This window comes from Choloepus didactylus, chromosome 8, assembly GCF_015220235.1.
Source record: "Choloepus didactylus isolate mChoDid1 chromosome 8, mChoDid1.pri, whole genome shotgun sequence".
Lineage (NCBI taxonomy): Eukaryota > Metazoa > Chordata > Mammalia > Pilosa > Megalonychidae > Choloepus > Choloepus didactylus.
Genome location: NC_051314.1, coordinates 13,941,615 through 13,957,460, shown reverse-complemented (window position 1 = coordinate 13,957,460; position 15,846 = coordinate 13,941,615). Strand labels below are relative to the sequence as shown.

At 51.6% G+C, this 15,846-nt stretch overlaps 1 protein-coding gene and 1 pseudogene across 3 annotated transcripts in view; both read left to right on the top strand.

Annotated features, from left to right (window-relative positions):
• Nucleotides 1-6,348, top strand: part of GRAP2 (GRB2 related adaptor protein 2) — a 60,645-nt gene extending 54,297 nt beyond the window's left edge. For all 3 annotated transcript variants that reach the window (XM_037847236.1, XM_037847235.1, XM_037847238.1), the window contains 4 exons: nt 1,924-2,092; nt 3,835-4,017; nt 5,216-5,338; nt 5,957-6,348. In XM_037847236.1, the coding sequence (XP_037703164.1) occupies nt 1,924-2,092; nt 3,835-4,017; nt 5,216-5,338; nt 5,957-6,136 (655 nt within the window). In that variant the 3' untranslated portion in view covers nt 6,137-6,348. The remainder of the gene's footprint in view (nt 1-1,923; nt 2,093-3,834; nt 4,018-5,215; nt 5,339-5,956) is intronic.
• Nucleotides 6,349-6,402: 54 nt separating this feature from the next.
• Nucleotides 6,403-15,418, top strand: LOC119543136 (annotated as a pseudogene).
• Nucleotides 15,419-15,846: the final 428 nt, after the last annotated feature.

Here is a 15,846-nt window from a genome sequence, read left to right as displayed (position 1 = left end):
CAAGCCATGTGGTCTTAGAAGGAAGGGGAAGAAAGATGATATGTGATCCCAATATGTTGTTTTCTAACCCAAAACAGTCCAGCAGGAGGTTATTGTACAACCTTGGGCTTCACTTGGCTCTGAGCAGAGCCCAGCCCATAGGTAGGAGACTGAAAGTGAAAATCCAGGGACCACTAAATCCATCCCAGGGAAACCTCCACTATCTTTCAGGGTATCTTTACTCTCCAAGACCCTTTAAGTTCTAGGCTTTTTTACTGGATCAGGCACTTGGTATCGTTGGTACTAGTTCATTTTTAGATATGAACCAAATGTACTTCCACTGGAAAAATAAATTAAAATGATTTGGCAATGGAGTAAGAATGGAATGAATAGTAAAGGCCCCATCCCGCCTTCCCAGATGAACAATATCCAATTTCTCCAACCCTGGTACAAAGCGCCTCATCACTTGTGAGCCCACGCTGGTGTGAAAAGGTTCTGATCCAAAAGAACTCAGCATGTTTAAATGGTGTAGCATTGGAATCAGAGACCCGAGGCTCTTGTCTCATCCCTGCCCTTCACTCACGGTGACCTTGACCAAGCCCCTCCACCTCTCTGAGCCTCAGTGTCCCGTCTGTAAAATGGAGAAGTTAGGTTAAACAACCTCCTTTCCAATAGTAAAACTCTACAATTCTGTATTCCACTTTTTTTTTCAGAAGAGCTCACAACACATTGTAACTTAATTTATGCAAAACATAAACCAAGTCCAAGAGCTCCCCATTAAGTAGAGAAAAAAATGTGCGGTCGCAGTTGATTCGTCGGGGGGGGGGGGGGTGGCGGCCGGTTGCTAAATCCTAGGCTCTTAGGATTGCTTGGAGGGTACCGGCGGCGGGGGCTCTTTCCCGGAGGCGAAGGCGAGGCGGGGGACTTGGCCAGGTCCCCGGCGGGGTGGCGTGCAAAGTATGGAGGGCGGCGAGAAAGGAACAGGTGGGACACGGTTCTTTTAGGGTGAAGAAGCCAAGAGAGAGAGTTTATTAGGGGAGAGTACAAGCTTATAACGGGCGGTCTAGAGGGCGGGGTAGCTGTAGAGGTTAAAGGCTTGGATTGGTTCTGAGAGGGCGCGGAGGTTGATTGAAAAGGGGCGAGAGTTGCTCCGGTAACGGTGTCTGGCAACAATGTATGCGCACTGGTGGTGATGGGAGTTGCACTGGCAATGGGGAGTGTCCGGGCAAGATAAGGGGGTGGGGAAAAGGCGGTTCCCTCCGGCAAGCCTCCCCTAACAGTGTTATTTTGGGTGAGGAAACGGGGCCTGCCTCCGGCCTCACTTTCCCAGGCCCGGGGGGCTGCGGAGGGCGCTGTCGCCCGTGCCCACCACCCTCCCCAGGGGCTGATCAGGTCCCCCAGCCCAGGCCCGCCAAGTTGAAGCACATAATCAGTGTCCCGCAAAAATGTGACTAATTTCTTGGGGAAGAGGGTAATTTCCTACTGGGCAGTGCTAGTTTATGTGCTTAAAGGAGACACTTCAAAGGATTTCTGATACCAGAAAGTTAACAGGGGCTTAAAAAAAACACTCCCGTCTGAGTGTTGATGGACTCATTAGCATGCTACAGGATTCACCCGTGCAGGTGTTGCCATGTCTCAAACAACTTTATAAAAAATGCCTGGACCTCATAGCACTGGAACATTTTTTTTTTCTTGGTCTCATGCAAATTGCCTCCTGCTGATGTAAATCCCTCACCCTCCTAGTGTAACCTGTGTCCTGAGCAGTTCCTCCTGCCTGCCTCCTGTTAAAGCTTGACTAGTACAGCCCACCTACCCAGTGATGAGAGCCACAGATATCTACATTCCCTCCCCACACAGAACTCTGGCATCCCTGTTGCAAGCAGCCTGGGAGGCGGGAACATTATCACCGTGTAATGTACAATTTGGATCTTCATTAATCTCCAGGCACGAGGATGACGTTCAGCACTTCAAGGTCATGCGAGACAACAAGGGTAATTACTTCCTGTGGACAGAGAAGTTTCCATCCCTAAATAAGCTGGTGGACTACTACAGGACAACTTCCATCTCCAAACAGAAGCAGATCTTCCTGAGGGACAGAACCCGAGAGGATCAGGTACGCTTTGGGTTCCTAGGCTGCCCCATCAACTCCAACTGGAGATTTAGGTGGCCCGAGTACTGCATGAGCCGCCGAGAAAATCCCTTTGATGGGCAGGTGCTCTGAGCATTCACGAAAAGCAGAATAACTCTGAAGTCAGACAGATCTCAGTTTCATGTTTCCTAGCTATGTGACCTTGGGATGTTCTCTGATCCTCAGTTTCCTCATCCATAAAATGGGGATATCGTGGCATCCACCTCATACAGTGGTTGGAATGTTAGAGAAGATAAGGTGTCCCCCTCCCTTTCATCATTCTAACCACTCTGTAAGCACTCAATGAACATTAGCTCTTATATTGTTTTGTTATTTAAGTTTTCAGCCTGAGCTCAGGAGTTGCCCAAGGATGAAGGAGTTGAGGGCTATAGATGGGGATGTCGGAGGGCAGCCTAGAGTCTGGGACTAAAGTAGCAGGGAGGGCTTTGTGACAGCATTGGGTGGGGCGACACTGGAGTGGACTTGGTATTCTTGCTTCTTGGAACTGTTTGGAATATGGAGTATTGCCTAGTCGTAAATGTGTAGTTTTTGCACCAGACTTTAAATCCTGATTTCCTCTCTAACTACCCACTTTCTGAGTATCAATTGTCTCATCCATAGAGTGGAGATATTAATAATATATCCTCCCCTGGGCTGTTGTGAGGAATAAATGAGACAGTATCATTACAACACTTGCCACAGTGCCTGGTTCATAGCAGGTGCTAAGGAAATGTTAACTTGCCTCCCATAAGTAAATTCACACACACACACACACTTTACATTTTTCAAAGGAAATCACATGGTTGTAAGAGATGTGCGTTATAAGAAGAAGCATTGACTGGAGTAGTTGAAATCACAGGGACGTTTTTTTGGAAAAGACATTGGTACTCCTGAAGCAACATGTGCTTTGGGGGAAGTAAAGCAAACCCTCCCTTTCAGGAAATCGGTTGATTTTAAGCTTGAGAAGTTAGAGTTAAAGGAGAAAAGGGTGTTCCCACCAAACACACACAGGAGTTCAAAAGGAAAGCAAAGGTGAACCGAGACCATGCAAATTCTTTTAACCAGGAAAGGGACAGAGGTATTAACTTACTAGGATGTGCATTCAGAGAGGAGAAGGGCAACATGAAACTGCATTAAACTGGATTAAATGAGTTAATATTTGTCAAGAGCTTAAAAGGGTGCCTGGCACATGTGAAGCCCAGGGCCCCGTGGAAGTGTTTGTTAAATAAAAATAACAATAAAGCATTTCTGATTTGCGAGGCTGCTACAGCATTGAGCAGAGAGGCCTTGCTCCTCCCCAGCCAGCCCAGCGGCAGGCCTGGTTTCCATGGTGCTGCAGGGACGTGGCTGTCCGGGTCTCTATCGCCAGGTTATAAACGACAGCTGAAAATAATGCACAGTCAATAGCTGGGCTTATCTGGAGGGTAGAACGTCCAGCAGTGTGGCGACATGCGATAAGGAGTGGCATTGTATCGGTAAAATGGAATGTTTAAACTTGGTTGCACAGATTAAAACAAGCCTACTGGGGAAGGACTCAGTGGGTACCATGTGGAAATTGTTAGTCCTGAACCAGAGATCCGAACCCCCAAAACTGGGAGGATCTGAAAAAGTGGGGGTCTGAACCATCGAAGCTCTTTCAGCTGCCTTCCCAGCCCCTCCGTCTGCTGCTTCTTGGAACCATGGCGAGCAAAGGTGGATGGTCGCATCATCTTTGGTCTCTCTCCCAGGGTCGCCGCGGCAACAGCCTGGACCGGAGGCCCCAGGGGGGCCCTCAACTCGGTGGGGCTGTGGGAGAAGAAACCCGGCCGTCAGTGAACCGGAAGCTGTCGGATCACCCGACTCCCCTTCCACCGCAGTACCAGCAGCCGCCTCCGACGCAGCGGTATCTGCAGCAACACCATTTTCATCAGGTAGCTCTAGAGAACGAAGTGGGGGCCTGGGGGGGCCCTGCCGCCCTCCCTGGCTCAGGCTACCCAGTCCCATTGCCACATGGTGTTTGAAAACTCCCCCCAAATGCTGGAAACAACCATAGCAAATAATTGCCCAAGGTCTGTAGTCGTCCAGGGGCTGCCTGCCAGGGAAGGAGCGTCCCAGGCCCAGCCCAGTGTCATCGGTTATGGTCACTTACTGAATTCCTGAAGAAGATCCCAGGCCCCCCAAATGGCAGAACACTACTCTTGGCAAAGAGGTTTCTGTGAATTAAATGGCTCCCTGCCCGAAGATCCATGCACACATTCTGTCTTTGAACTGGAGGATTCAGCAAACAATTGCTTCATTTTCCTCCCAGCACAGTTCCAAATCTATTCACGCCCCTTAGCCCATCTGGCTGTGGTGATCCATGAGAAAGAAGGATTAACGCCCACAATGGAACCTGCTTATTTATTTATTTGTTCCCCGCCTTATTCCAGATGGGATTTTAGACGGCTTATGGAGCTGGACTACACAGCCAGATAACATCATTTGTAAATTCCTTAGCAAAGCATTCAGAGTCCTTTGTGAGCTGCCCATATCTATTTCCCCAGCCTCCTCCCCTACTACTTCCCACCTCCCCCACTCCCCACACAAACACACATCCAGCAAGGCTGCTCTACCTTTGGTTCCTGAATGCTCCATTGTGTTTTCTCTCATGTGTTTGTGGCTTTGCATATGCCATTCTCTCTGCTGGCAATGCCCTTCTCTGGCTGGTCCTACTTCTCCATTATACTGGAGTTCAAACCTCGCCTCCTCTGTGAAGCCTTCCCTGAATACTCAGATGGATTAGGTTCTCCTCTACTTGCTAGAACACTTACCACATAAATTTGGGTGATTTCCCCCTCTAAACTGACACTCCATGAATGCAAAAACCATCTCTTTCTTTATGGCTTGTGCCTAGTAGATTTTTAGACACACGGCAGAAGACTGAGAAAGATTTCTTGAATAAATGAAACCTGCCATCATCTTTGCCAGCAGAATCTAAGTTTCCTTTGTCCTCCTCCCTCTCTCCATCCCCTACAGCTTGTGATCATTATCTGCAAGTATTCCCCGAGTACTGTCTAGGCCCACGGCCTCCAAGCAAGGAAAGTGAGGGGTGGCAGGGCTGTGACAGGTCCTCTGTTACATTGTTTCCAGGAACGCCGTGGAGGCAGCCTTGACATAAATGACGGGCAGTGTGGCATCAGCACGAGCAGTGAACTGAATGCTGCCCTCATGCATCGGAGACACACAGACCCTGTTCAGCTCCAAGTGGCTGGGGTATGTGAACATTTCCCCTCTGGGCTCACTAGGAAGAGGCTGCAGGGACAGAGCTCAGTGGAAGAGGTGAGAGGGGAATTAGAGAATCAGGAGAGATGTCAGCCTGCACTGAGATCGCAGTAGGGGTGGCGGGAGCCCCAAGAGCACGGGCGGGAGAGGGTCGGGGACAAGCAGATCCCGGACTAGTGGAGTCCAGTGTGTTCTCTGTGCTCCTGTTTCTTGGCTCCAGTTCCGGTGGTGGGTGACGCTGCCTTTATCATTGTGATCCATCTGGGCTGTTATCTGGGGCACGTTGCTATTCCGCTTGTCACTTGACGAAAATAAACATATCACCCATTGATGCAGAAAGAGGAGTTCTCAAGGATTCTCCTGGAGCCTTGGAGAATAACATCTCTGTCAGTAAAAGTCCCGGGTCTGAAGATTGACTTCGCTCTGGGCTAAGCGTCCTGGCTCTGCTTTAAGTTGGCCACGGGGTTTTTAAATATCTCCGGAGAGCCGTTTGTCAGCCTTCGGAGAGGTGGCTGTGGACAGCTTTACCGTGCGAGCAGCCCGCAGATCACCTTCCGTGTAAAGGGGGCTCCCCTGGCTCAGGAGACCCTCTCTGTGTTTTCCCAACAGCGGGTGCGGTGGGCCCGGGCGCTGTACGACTTCGAGGCCCTCGAGGACGACGAGCTGGGATTCCGCAGCGGAGATGTGGTGGAGGTCCTCGATAACTCCAACCCATCCTGGTGGACCGGCCGCCGGCACAACAAACTGGGCCTCTTCCCCGCCAACTATGTGGCGCCCATGAGCCGCTGAAGCTCTTCCGGGGGGTCAGATGCTCCGTACCTGAAGCCGCCAGCAGGAAACGGGGCAAGGAAAAATGCCAGAGCCTCGCTCTCTTTTATTTGCCTATGTACACACACAGACATTTTATAATAGTAATTTATTAGCAATTTGGTTGATTGGTTGAGATGAAAAGTGCTCCAGCGGAGATTTACATTCACGCGTATTTGTCTACCGCCCTCCATGGGTGTGTAGAAGGCAGTTGGGTGGGTGGTGGTTGGGGATTGGGAAGGGTGGGGGCAGGGAAAGGAAACTGAAATTCTTCCTGTCCTGAAGATCTCGCTACTTCCTCCTTGTCTGGGGAATTTTCCCTGAGAGCAGCCAAGCAGAGAGCCACGCCCTGGCATTGGATGCAGAACAAGGTGGAGTTGGACTTGTCTGGGACATGTTCCAGCTTACCTGCAAGCCCCACTCACCTTGAAGGTTTGCACTGGGGCCTCCCTCCTTGTCTCTAAGGGGTGGGCACTGCTGGATTAAGAACTAAGGTGCAGCTGTCCCAGCACCACAAACAGCCCAGCGAGTCTGAGCTTGGGGCGGGAATGGGTGAGAAGGTGAGACAGGAGAAGCAGGTGTTCTGGGGCCTGTTGCAGAGACCCTGCTGGGCAAGCCTCCCTTCTGGCCTCCCAGCCAGTGCTCAGCCGAGACTTCCACCTTCCTCAAATGAATGTTCCTAGGAAAATCCTCACATCTTCCTGGTGGCTGACCTAGGAGAGATTCTCCAACATGGAGCCAAGTGCTGGGAAATCAAGGGATTTTTCACAAATTCTCCAGTGGCTTATTTGGTTTCATCCCCGTCTCCCTGATTATGAAGGAAGCAGCATCCTGGATTCTGCAGAGTGTTTGGAGAAGCCCTGGCTGAGAAGGCTGAATTTTAGAGCCTTCGCTCTGTAGTGACGAGGGTGTCTCTTTAGGCTCTGTCGTTGTCCCTCTTGATTTTCTGTGTTTTTGAAGATGCCTTGCCCAGGGGCCCAGAGAGAAGCCCACTTCACAGGAGTATTTCCTAGTGTTTGATCAAATGATTGATTGACCGTGACCCCAGATCTGGCTTTGAGATGAGCCTCCTGTTCCATCTGGCTGCAGCCATCCTTCCCCTAGAGCTGAACCCCACTGCCTGTCTGTATGCGTCACCTCAAACTAGAGCTGTGTTTCCTTGTGCTCGCCCTGGGGCTGTGCAGCACATCTCAGCCTGACTGGGAAGGAAGGGGCACTGCAGAAGGAAGTCCAGTGTTTCATGAGGTCTGGAACAAACACATCTGCACTGGGGGTTCTTAGAAGGATGTGTGTGTGTGTGTGTGCGTGTGCGTGTGTGTGTGTGTTTGCTGAGACATGAAAGAAAGTGCTGGTGAGGGAGCCTGCGAGGATGGGGGGCTGGGAGGACTGTCCCTTCATTTTCTTCCCAGCCGTCCTGCTCTATGGAGGGACGGGGGCAGCCTTCATCGCAGGTGACAGGAGACAGTTTCTGAGTCAGAAGTTAACTGTCAGTGTAACGTAAGCTGTGTCCCTTGTGACTCCAAATCTGATTCTCTGATCCCCATGATCCCTTTAGAGAAGAAGGAAAAAAGAAAGGACTCTGCGGTGGGTATCGGGAGGGAAGAGAAAATAGCCTGGAAGAGGCAGTGGGGAGCAGAGAGCGTGTGAGGAGCGTCTCACAGCCCCTGGAAATGAAAGCGTGGAAAGGAAAAGGTATCCAAGACATTTCAAAAGATCCAGGAGCAGCGTGAAAGGCACAAAGGAAGGAGAGGGCACGAGAGGTTAAGTGGGACGAGTGAGGAAGACATTGGCGCACTGAGTCAGTGGGCGGACAAAGAACAGGAAGGCGGGTGGGGAATTAGAGCAGAGAAGTGAGCCCTGGGAAAGGCAGGGGGGAGCAGAAACGGCAGCGAGAAGGACAAAAGACGGGAAAAGGAGCACAAAGGCAAGGAAGACCTCATAAGCTATTTTGGTGCTAGGTAGTATGAGAATGTCACAGTAAATAAAAGCCAAACGCAAAAATGTTTGATTTTACAAACCACATGCTTTAAACAGCCCACAAACCTCATCCACTCGTCGTCTGATTCCGTGGGAGGACCAGCCCCATTTAAGACAGAGGTCAATGATTTGGTTCTTGTCTAGATTCTGTGCCTTGAAATGCTTCTCAGGAAAGCAGTAAAAAAGCAAGTGACCTTTTTTAGAGGGGCTGTCTCATATCTGTGTCACATTCCAATCCCAGGAGGGGGCAGGGAGTGAGAACAGGAGATGGCAGGGAACACTGGCCTGGAGAGGCTGACCCTTAGGTGCAAGTGGAGCTTTCAGAACCTCTGGACCTAGGTGTTCTGTTCCACTAATGGCCATTTGAGCGGGGGAACGGGGGTATCTTTTACTGAGGTGCTAAAACTGCAGTGGCCGTGCTTATCAGTGTGGCTGCAATTCAGGAGGAAGCCAGAGGGTCACCCAAGCAAGCCCCCATCTCCATGGAGAACAAGGGCTTAAGGGACCAAATTAGGAGGACAAGGACCAAACTGTCCATCCTGGGAAGGCCCCGCCCTCCTCAGCCTCCTGGCTGCCTGGAGGGAGTGGGGGGGGCGGGTTCAGTGCAAGGGGCGTGTCCACTCAGCACCTCCCACCAGTCACACAGCCAGCCAACAGGACATTGTCTTTGACTTCAGCTAAAATGCTCCATGTGACCTGGAGCAGGGAACTTCCAGAGAAAAGCTGGTTCCTGTTGGACCCTTTGAGGCTTGCTGCATTTCAAATATCTGGCACCTCTTGCTGCCTATTAACTCTTAGATCACCTTGGGTGATCCAAGGCAGGCATTCTTAAAATTTAATGTGAAGATTCCGAGTCTCTCCCATTTCTAACAAGCTCCTAGGTGATGTTGCTGATCCACAGACTACACTCTGAGTGGCAAAGCACTTGGCAGTGAGCTAAACCATCTCCCACAAACTTCTAATTGGATTCCTTTTCTGGGGATAGTCAGGCATTTTTATTTGTTGCTAATGAAGAAGTCACTTAGGCTGTGGGACAGGCATTTAAAACTGTCACAATGACATCATTCATATTTGGAGACACAGATGACTTATATTTTAGCTTCTTCACCTCCATCCAGAATCAGATAACTATAGAGTAAGAGCCATTCAGATGAAATACACACCAGAGTTTCCTAATAGCAATTATTTTAAACCCTTGCAGAGGTTACATAAGAAGTTGTGAAAGCTTTTTCAGGAAATCTCTAAATGTAAAATTGACTCCCATCAGGTGTAGCCCTTGTTGGAGGCAGGGGGATGGCCTGTATGACATCACTAGACCTCAGCCAATCCAAAGAAGCCATAAACAGCCCCCGCTGGAGACAGATTAGCAGGGTCAAAATATTTGCCCTGTTGGCCTTGTCTAAAGTTAACACTCTAGCTTGCTATACCACCAGGGGTGAGAAAAACATTTACTGTCTCAATTCTTCTCTTTAAATACTCCACTTCTCTCCACCAGCACAGCCATGCCACCATCAGCTCTCACTTGGGCAGCGATATTGGCTTCCACACTTTTCTCCCTGCATTCTCTCTTGCCCCCTTCCAGTCCATTCTCTGCATAGAAGCCAGCATGATTTTCATAACAAATAAATCTAGTTCACATCTCTCACCTTCGCATTGCACTTAAGTTTAAATCCAAAGTCCTAATGTGTCCTGTGAGATCTGGCCCCTGCCCTCCATTTCCAGCGTCCTCTTGTGCTTTGCTCCCTTGCTCTTATGCCCCTGCCCCACTGGCCGCCTTTCAACCTCCAGATGACCAAAGATTTGTCCCCCAATCCTTCACACGTACTGTTCCCTCTGCTTGGAAGGCACACGCACTGCTCTTCACCTGGCTAATTCCTATTCATCTCTTGGTCTCGGTTCAAATGTCACCTTCTCAAAGAAGCTTTCCCTGCCCCCTAATCTAAAAGATTCCTTCTCCCCAGGTTCTCTCATGGTTCCCTGTGCATCTCCTGAACATGCACAGATGATGGCGCTAGATGCTAGACTGATTGGTGTGACCACTGGGCTACAAGCTCCCTGGGGGCGGGATCTGTCTCGTAAACCATTGTACGCCCGGTGTCTAGATGTGCATTGCCCACAGAGGCTCCACCAAGGTTTGGTTAATGAATGAATCAGAGAAACCTGCCACATCTCATCGATTCATTTGTTCTGTAACCCAAATGGCCAGCCTTACAGACCCGTAGGTGCAAACCAGGTCATATGAACACTGATGTCCAAGTTATAGCAATTTTAGTCACCTGCCCTCCAAACCTCCTCCAGTGACACCTGAGGGCCCAAGGCAGGGAGGCTGGATCACTCGTGTGCTTAGGCACTGGTCTGCTTGTGTCTTCTAGCCTGGCTGCATTTTGTCGCCACCACACATCCTTTGCTGCCAGTGCCTTCCCTGATGCTGTGAATCCACCACGCACTGCATTTCTCTGCTGGTGGCCTGATCCTTCAGGAAACCAAATTTGCCCTGAAGTCTATGTAGCAATTGGGTTGGGATGGAGAATGGCCAGCGCCCAACCCTGAGTAGTCTTTGTCCCTGGGCCCCAGGGAGATGCTGCTTGGGCCCAGGGTCCCTCACAGTCTTCCCTAACACAGCTTGTTTCTCTGCTCACCCAATCTTGCTTTCCACCTCTTGTCTCTCTCCCCTCTCTCTCCTTGTTGTCCCTTTCTCCTTCAGCTGAAAAGAAATGCCCCTATCCCTCTCCTCTTGTGCAAAAATTACACATAGGGGCCCAGAGGGCATGCCCCCAGCGGTACAGCCTGTGCTTAGCTGGAACACCTGACAAGAATTCATTCATTTTAAGCCAGCAGACACATTCAGGGCACCTCCTAGGAGCCAGGCACACTCCGTCCCCGTCCCTCCCATCTCTTGCCTCTGTCCTCTCTCTGCGTCAGTGCTGTGGTTGCTCCCACTTCTCCCCTGGGCAACTGCAGCAGTCTCCGAACTGGTCTCCCTGCCTCCTGGCTGCCCCCCCCCCCGCCCCAATCCAGCCTCCATGCGGCCGTCAGACAGATCTGATTAAAATGCAAAGCTGAGGATGGCCAGCTCCTATTTAAAGTCCTTCAGGGGCTCCCCACGGCTCGAGTCTAAACTCCTTAGCTTAGTGCTAAAGACATTTTGTGATCTGGCTGTTGCCTGTTTGTCAGCCGTAGCTCCCGCCTCCCGGCTCCCACACACCCTTTTATGCAGCCATGTGGAACTATTCGTGGTCCCCAGAGAGCCATGCTGCCTCAGTTGGCTCCTCTGGGACTTCTGCTCTCTGCCTCCTGCCCGGAATGCCTTCCTCTGACCAGCGCCATCCCAGGACTTGCAGCGATGGTGGGAAGTTGTCTATCTGTGCTGTCCTATACAGGAGCCCCATGCCACACGCGGCTATTGGGCATTTGAATTGTGGATAGAGCAAGTGAGAAATCAATTTTTTTATTTAATTTAACGTAATTTAAATTTAAATAGCCACATGAGCCAAATGGTTACCTTATTGCACAACGCAGGTTCAGACAACCACCGGCCTCTTTGAAACACTCGGCTCGGGGCTCAAGGTCTCCCCCAGGAGGCCACCCCACCTTCCTGGCTGATATAGATGCCCCTCCTTTATATTCAGTGGCACACCTGTTCTGTCTCTGTCCCAGTACTCAGAACACTCAGTAATACATTGGCCTGTCTCCCCCACTGGACTGAATACTTTTGAGGGCAAGAGCATGCAATTCACTCAGGAAATAAATGCAAGGGGGTGCTGGCAAATGTTTAAGAACTGGCTCTGAGGTGAAAGCCCTGATTTGTTGCATTTGCCAATTGCAGCGGTGTAACTATACCCAACACAGCCGATTCCAAGCTGCCAAGATGACATTATATGACGTGGATTTGGGAAGAATTGTGCACAGATGTGTACAACTGGCTCTAGTGAGCAGGTAGAAGCCGACTCCAGCACGCCACTGCAGAATGAATGAAGTGTGCTGGACACTGGGAATGAAAACTAAGGCTTCAGGCTATTTAGGGAGAGTTCTATTCAGACCTCACGAAGCCGGGCATCCAGGTGCAGGCCCAATTTCAGTTTGGACCCAGAAGATACAAAGCCAGGGGGTCATGTCTTTGACTTATTCAGGAAGAGGCCTTTGTTCCCTTCCAGTCCTTTATTTTTAATACTAAGACTTATCCAGGCATCTCCTGAGCCCCTCAGACTAGTGAAAAAATGAGTCAGACCGAGACGGTGAAGACAAGGGGATCAGTTAGGAAGCTTTTGCCAGTAAGAAAACGGAACCCTGACCAAACGTGTCCTAAACAACAAGGGGTTTATGATCTCCCCCCACAAAAAAAAACACTCCAGAGGTGGTTCTCTCCCCTTCTCTCCTCAGCTCCACAGTTCCCTCAGACGCTACCACCTCCAAGCCCCTCATCCCCCATCCCCGCCACAGGCTTTAACTTTAGCTGAGACACCCCCTACCCCAGGGCTCCCCGAAATCCAGTTCCCCTCCCCCAACCCATCTCACGCCCCAGCTCCCGAACCTCAGGGCTGCCAGCACCCAGTGCCCCTGTCCCTCCTGAGAATTGGGATGTGCTCCCCAAGCCCCGTCCCCTCCACTGAGGACCCCCTTTTAAAGGCCTCTTTCCCTCCCTCTGATGCTCCCCTATCCTACCCTTCTCCAATCCTTTCCTGCCCCTCCCACCCCTCCCCCATCCTGGGCCCCCCTGCAAAAGTGGGGTATGGAGGGGGAGGAACCTGCAGAGGGAAGGAATGAAATTCTGATGGAGTCAGAACCCCTTATCCACTGCTGCGGCCAGGTGCCCCAACATGGACTGTCTCTGTAGAGTGACAACCAAGAAATATCCTACAAGATGAGGACACGCCTCTCCAGGCCAATTCTCCTCCTGCAATTGTCCACTGTCGTCACAGATACCTTAGAAGCCCCAGGACAGGAGCTGCAGGTGAACAGTCGAGGTGGAGACGGAATACAAGGAGAGCACACTGGAAAAGCGCAACTCAAGTCTGGGCTTCCTCGGCATGGTGGCACTGACGACCCACCCATCGGTGACGGCCATCCATTTTCATTGCCAAGATCATTCCCGGTGGGGCTGCGGCCCAGGACAGCTGCTCCAGGGTCAACAACAGCATCCTGCTGGTCAGTGACATGGACATGCAGCAGGTGACCTGCACAGCAGTGGTGGAGGCCCTCGGAGAGGCAGGCGCTGCTGTCCGGAAGCCCCCTGCTGAGAGGGCCGTGGAGATCAAGCTCATCAGGAGGCTGAAAGGGCTTCGCTTCAGCCATGCAGGGGGTGTGGGAAACCAGCAGGTAACAGCATCTGCTTAACGAAGATCATTGTAGGGGGAGGTGCCCACAAGGATGAGAGGTTGCAGACTGCGGACAACATCCTGGCGGTCAACAGTGTGGGGCTGGAGGACATCACGCACGAGGATGCTGTGGCAGTGCCAGAGAGCACATATGACATTGTCTACCTAAAGGTGGTGAAGCCCATAGTGACAGCTGTGCTCTCCCAGACATCACAACCTCTTACTTCCAGCTCCTGAACGAGATCAGCCGCAGCAGCTACCTGGGCACTGACTACCCCACAGCCCTGAGCCCTGCTGCCCCTTCCTGCTACACCCCAGTGGCCAAGGACCTGCTAGGGGAGAGGGACATTCCCCGAGCACTGAAGCTAGGGGCCCTGCTGATCTCAGTGGGGAGATGCAGAAGAGGAAGCAGCTCCTCTCTGTCAACAGGTTGACTTCTGCAGGCTGCCACTGTCCTGAAGAATGCAGATTAGATGATCACCATCTTCACTCAGTATAAACCGGAAGAGGACAGCCAATTCTCAGCCAAAAGCCACGAACTTTGGAAACAGCTCATGAACAGCAATCTGGGCTCAGGGACTGCCTCCCTGCAGAGCAGCCCTAAAAGGGATTTCTACATCAGGGCTCTGTTTAACCAAGGACTGTGGCTTTCTGAGCCAGGCCCTGAGCTTCCGCTTTGGAGATGTGCCGCAGATAATTGACGCCAGTGATGAGGAGTGGTGGCAGGCCCCATGGATCCACTTGGACAGTGAGACTAACGACATTGGCTTCATCCTCAGCAAATGGCAGATCGAGTGATGAAAGTGGTCAAGGTTAAAGGCCAACAATTGGGCTCCAGCTCTGGATCACAGGGTCAAGAAGACGCTATAGTGAGGTAGGAGACAGTGATGCAGACGGAAATGCACTGTGCTCCCCCCATCGTCACCCTTGTGTCCACTGAGGAAAAAACGATGACTTTTTCTCCAAGTCCCTGACTGTTTGGATCCTGTGTTCCCCACATGACACGGCCCAAGAGGGAGTACAAGATAGATGGCCAAGATCACCACTTTGTGTCATCCCAGGAGAAAATGGAGGACAGTCAGGTGCACAAGTTCGTTGAGGCCGGCCAGTACAACAGCCACCTGTAGGGGACCAGTGTCCAGTCTGGGTGAGAGATGGCTGAGCAGGAGAAGCAGTGTACCCATGATGTCTTGGCCAATGCCACACGGCAGCTGCAGGCAGCCCACCTACATCTGTCACCATCTTCACCATCCCCACTCCCTGGAGATTGTGCTAGAGATTAACAAGCAGATCACAGAGGAGGAAGCCCGCAAAGCCTTCAACAGAGCCACCAAGCTGGAGCAGGAATTCACAGAGCGCTTCTCAGCCATCGTGGAGGGTGACAGCTTTGAGAAGATCTACCACCAGGTTCAGCACATCACCAGGTACCTTTCAGACCCCTACATCTGGGTCCCGGCCAGCCAGAGAGGGGCTCTGCCTCCTGCCCTGACCTGGCCTGGACTCGCCTCATTGCCCTGCCCCGATGTGGACCAAATCACCCAAGCCCTTTGCAGCCCCAGCCTGCCTCCCACCCCTTCATACTTATTTCCCTTCTAACTGGATCCAGCCTACTGGAGGTGGGGGACATTCCTCTGCATGTATCCCTGTACCTCAGAACCAGGCTTCTGAACCCCAGGAACCTGTGGTCCCGGGGGGAACTGGGCTCCTGGTCCTAAGCCCTTGCTCCTCAGGACCCCCACCCACTACCAGCCCCCAACGTGCACACAAACCCACTGGGGGCACCTGACTTCCCCCATCTTCTCCCATACACGTTCAGAAGTCAGGCCCCCCTCCTCGAGGAGCACCCCACTGCAGGGGTACAGGGCCACCGCCCTCTCCTGACGCTGGATCTGGGCTCACTCCTGCCCCATCATAACTCCCCATGTCCCTTAATTTCTCTTTTTTTTTCCCATTTTTTTTCTTTGGGAGGACATCACTGTGGGCCCCCTACCTTCCGCATGCCACCCAACTTTTTTCTTTGCAAGTTTGTATGAATGGAAGGTCTAACTGTGTTTTGTTTTTTTTTTATCCTGGGATCTTTTTGGGAAAGGGGAGGCATGGGTCCAGGGTATGGGGAATGTGGGAGGGGGGTGGGGGCAGCACGGGTCCAGGCTCCAGGAGCTAGGGAGATGCTGCCTTCTGCAGCTTATTTATTTTTTCCTTTTGAGAGCAAGAGAAAGAGAGAGAGACTTGGGGTGAGGGTGGGGGAGTCCAGATATGGGGCAGTTCCTGCCTTGCTCAAGCCAATGGCTCAACCACGCCAGCCTCTGCGTGTCCCTGGCATCACTTTTAGTGGCTGTTGCAGTCCCAGACATCACATGCAGATGTGACAACATCCATGAAAAAGAGGGACATTCCCTC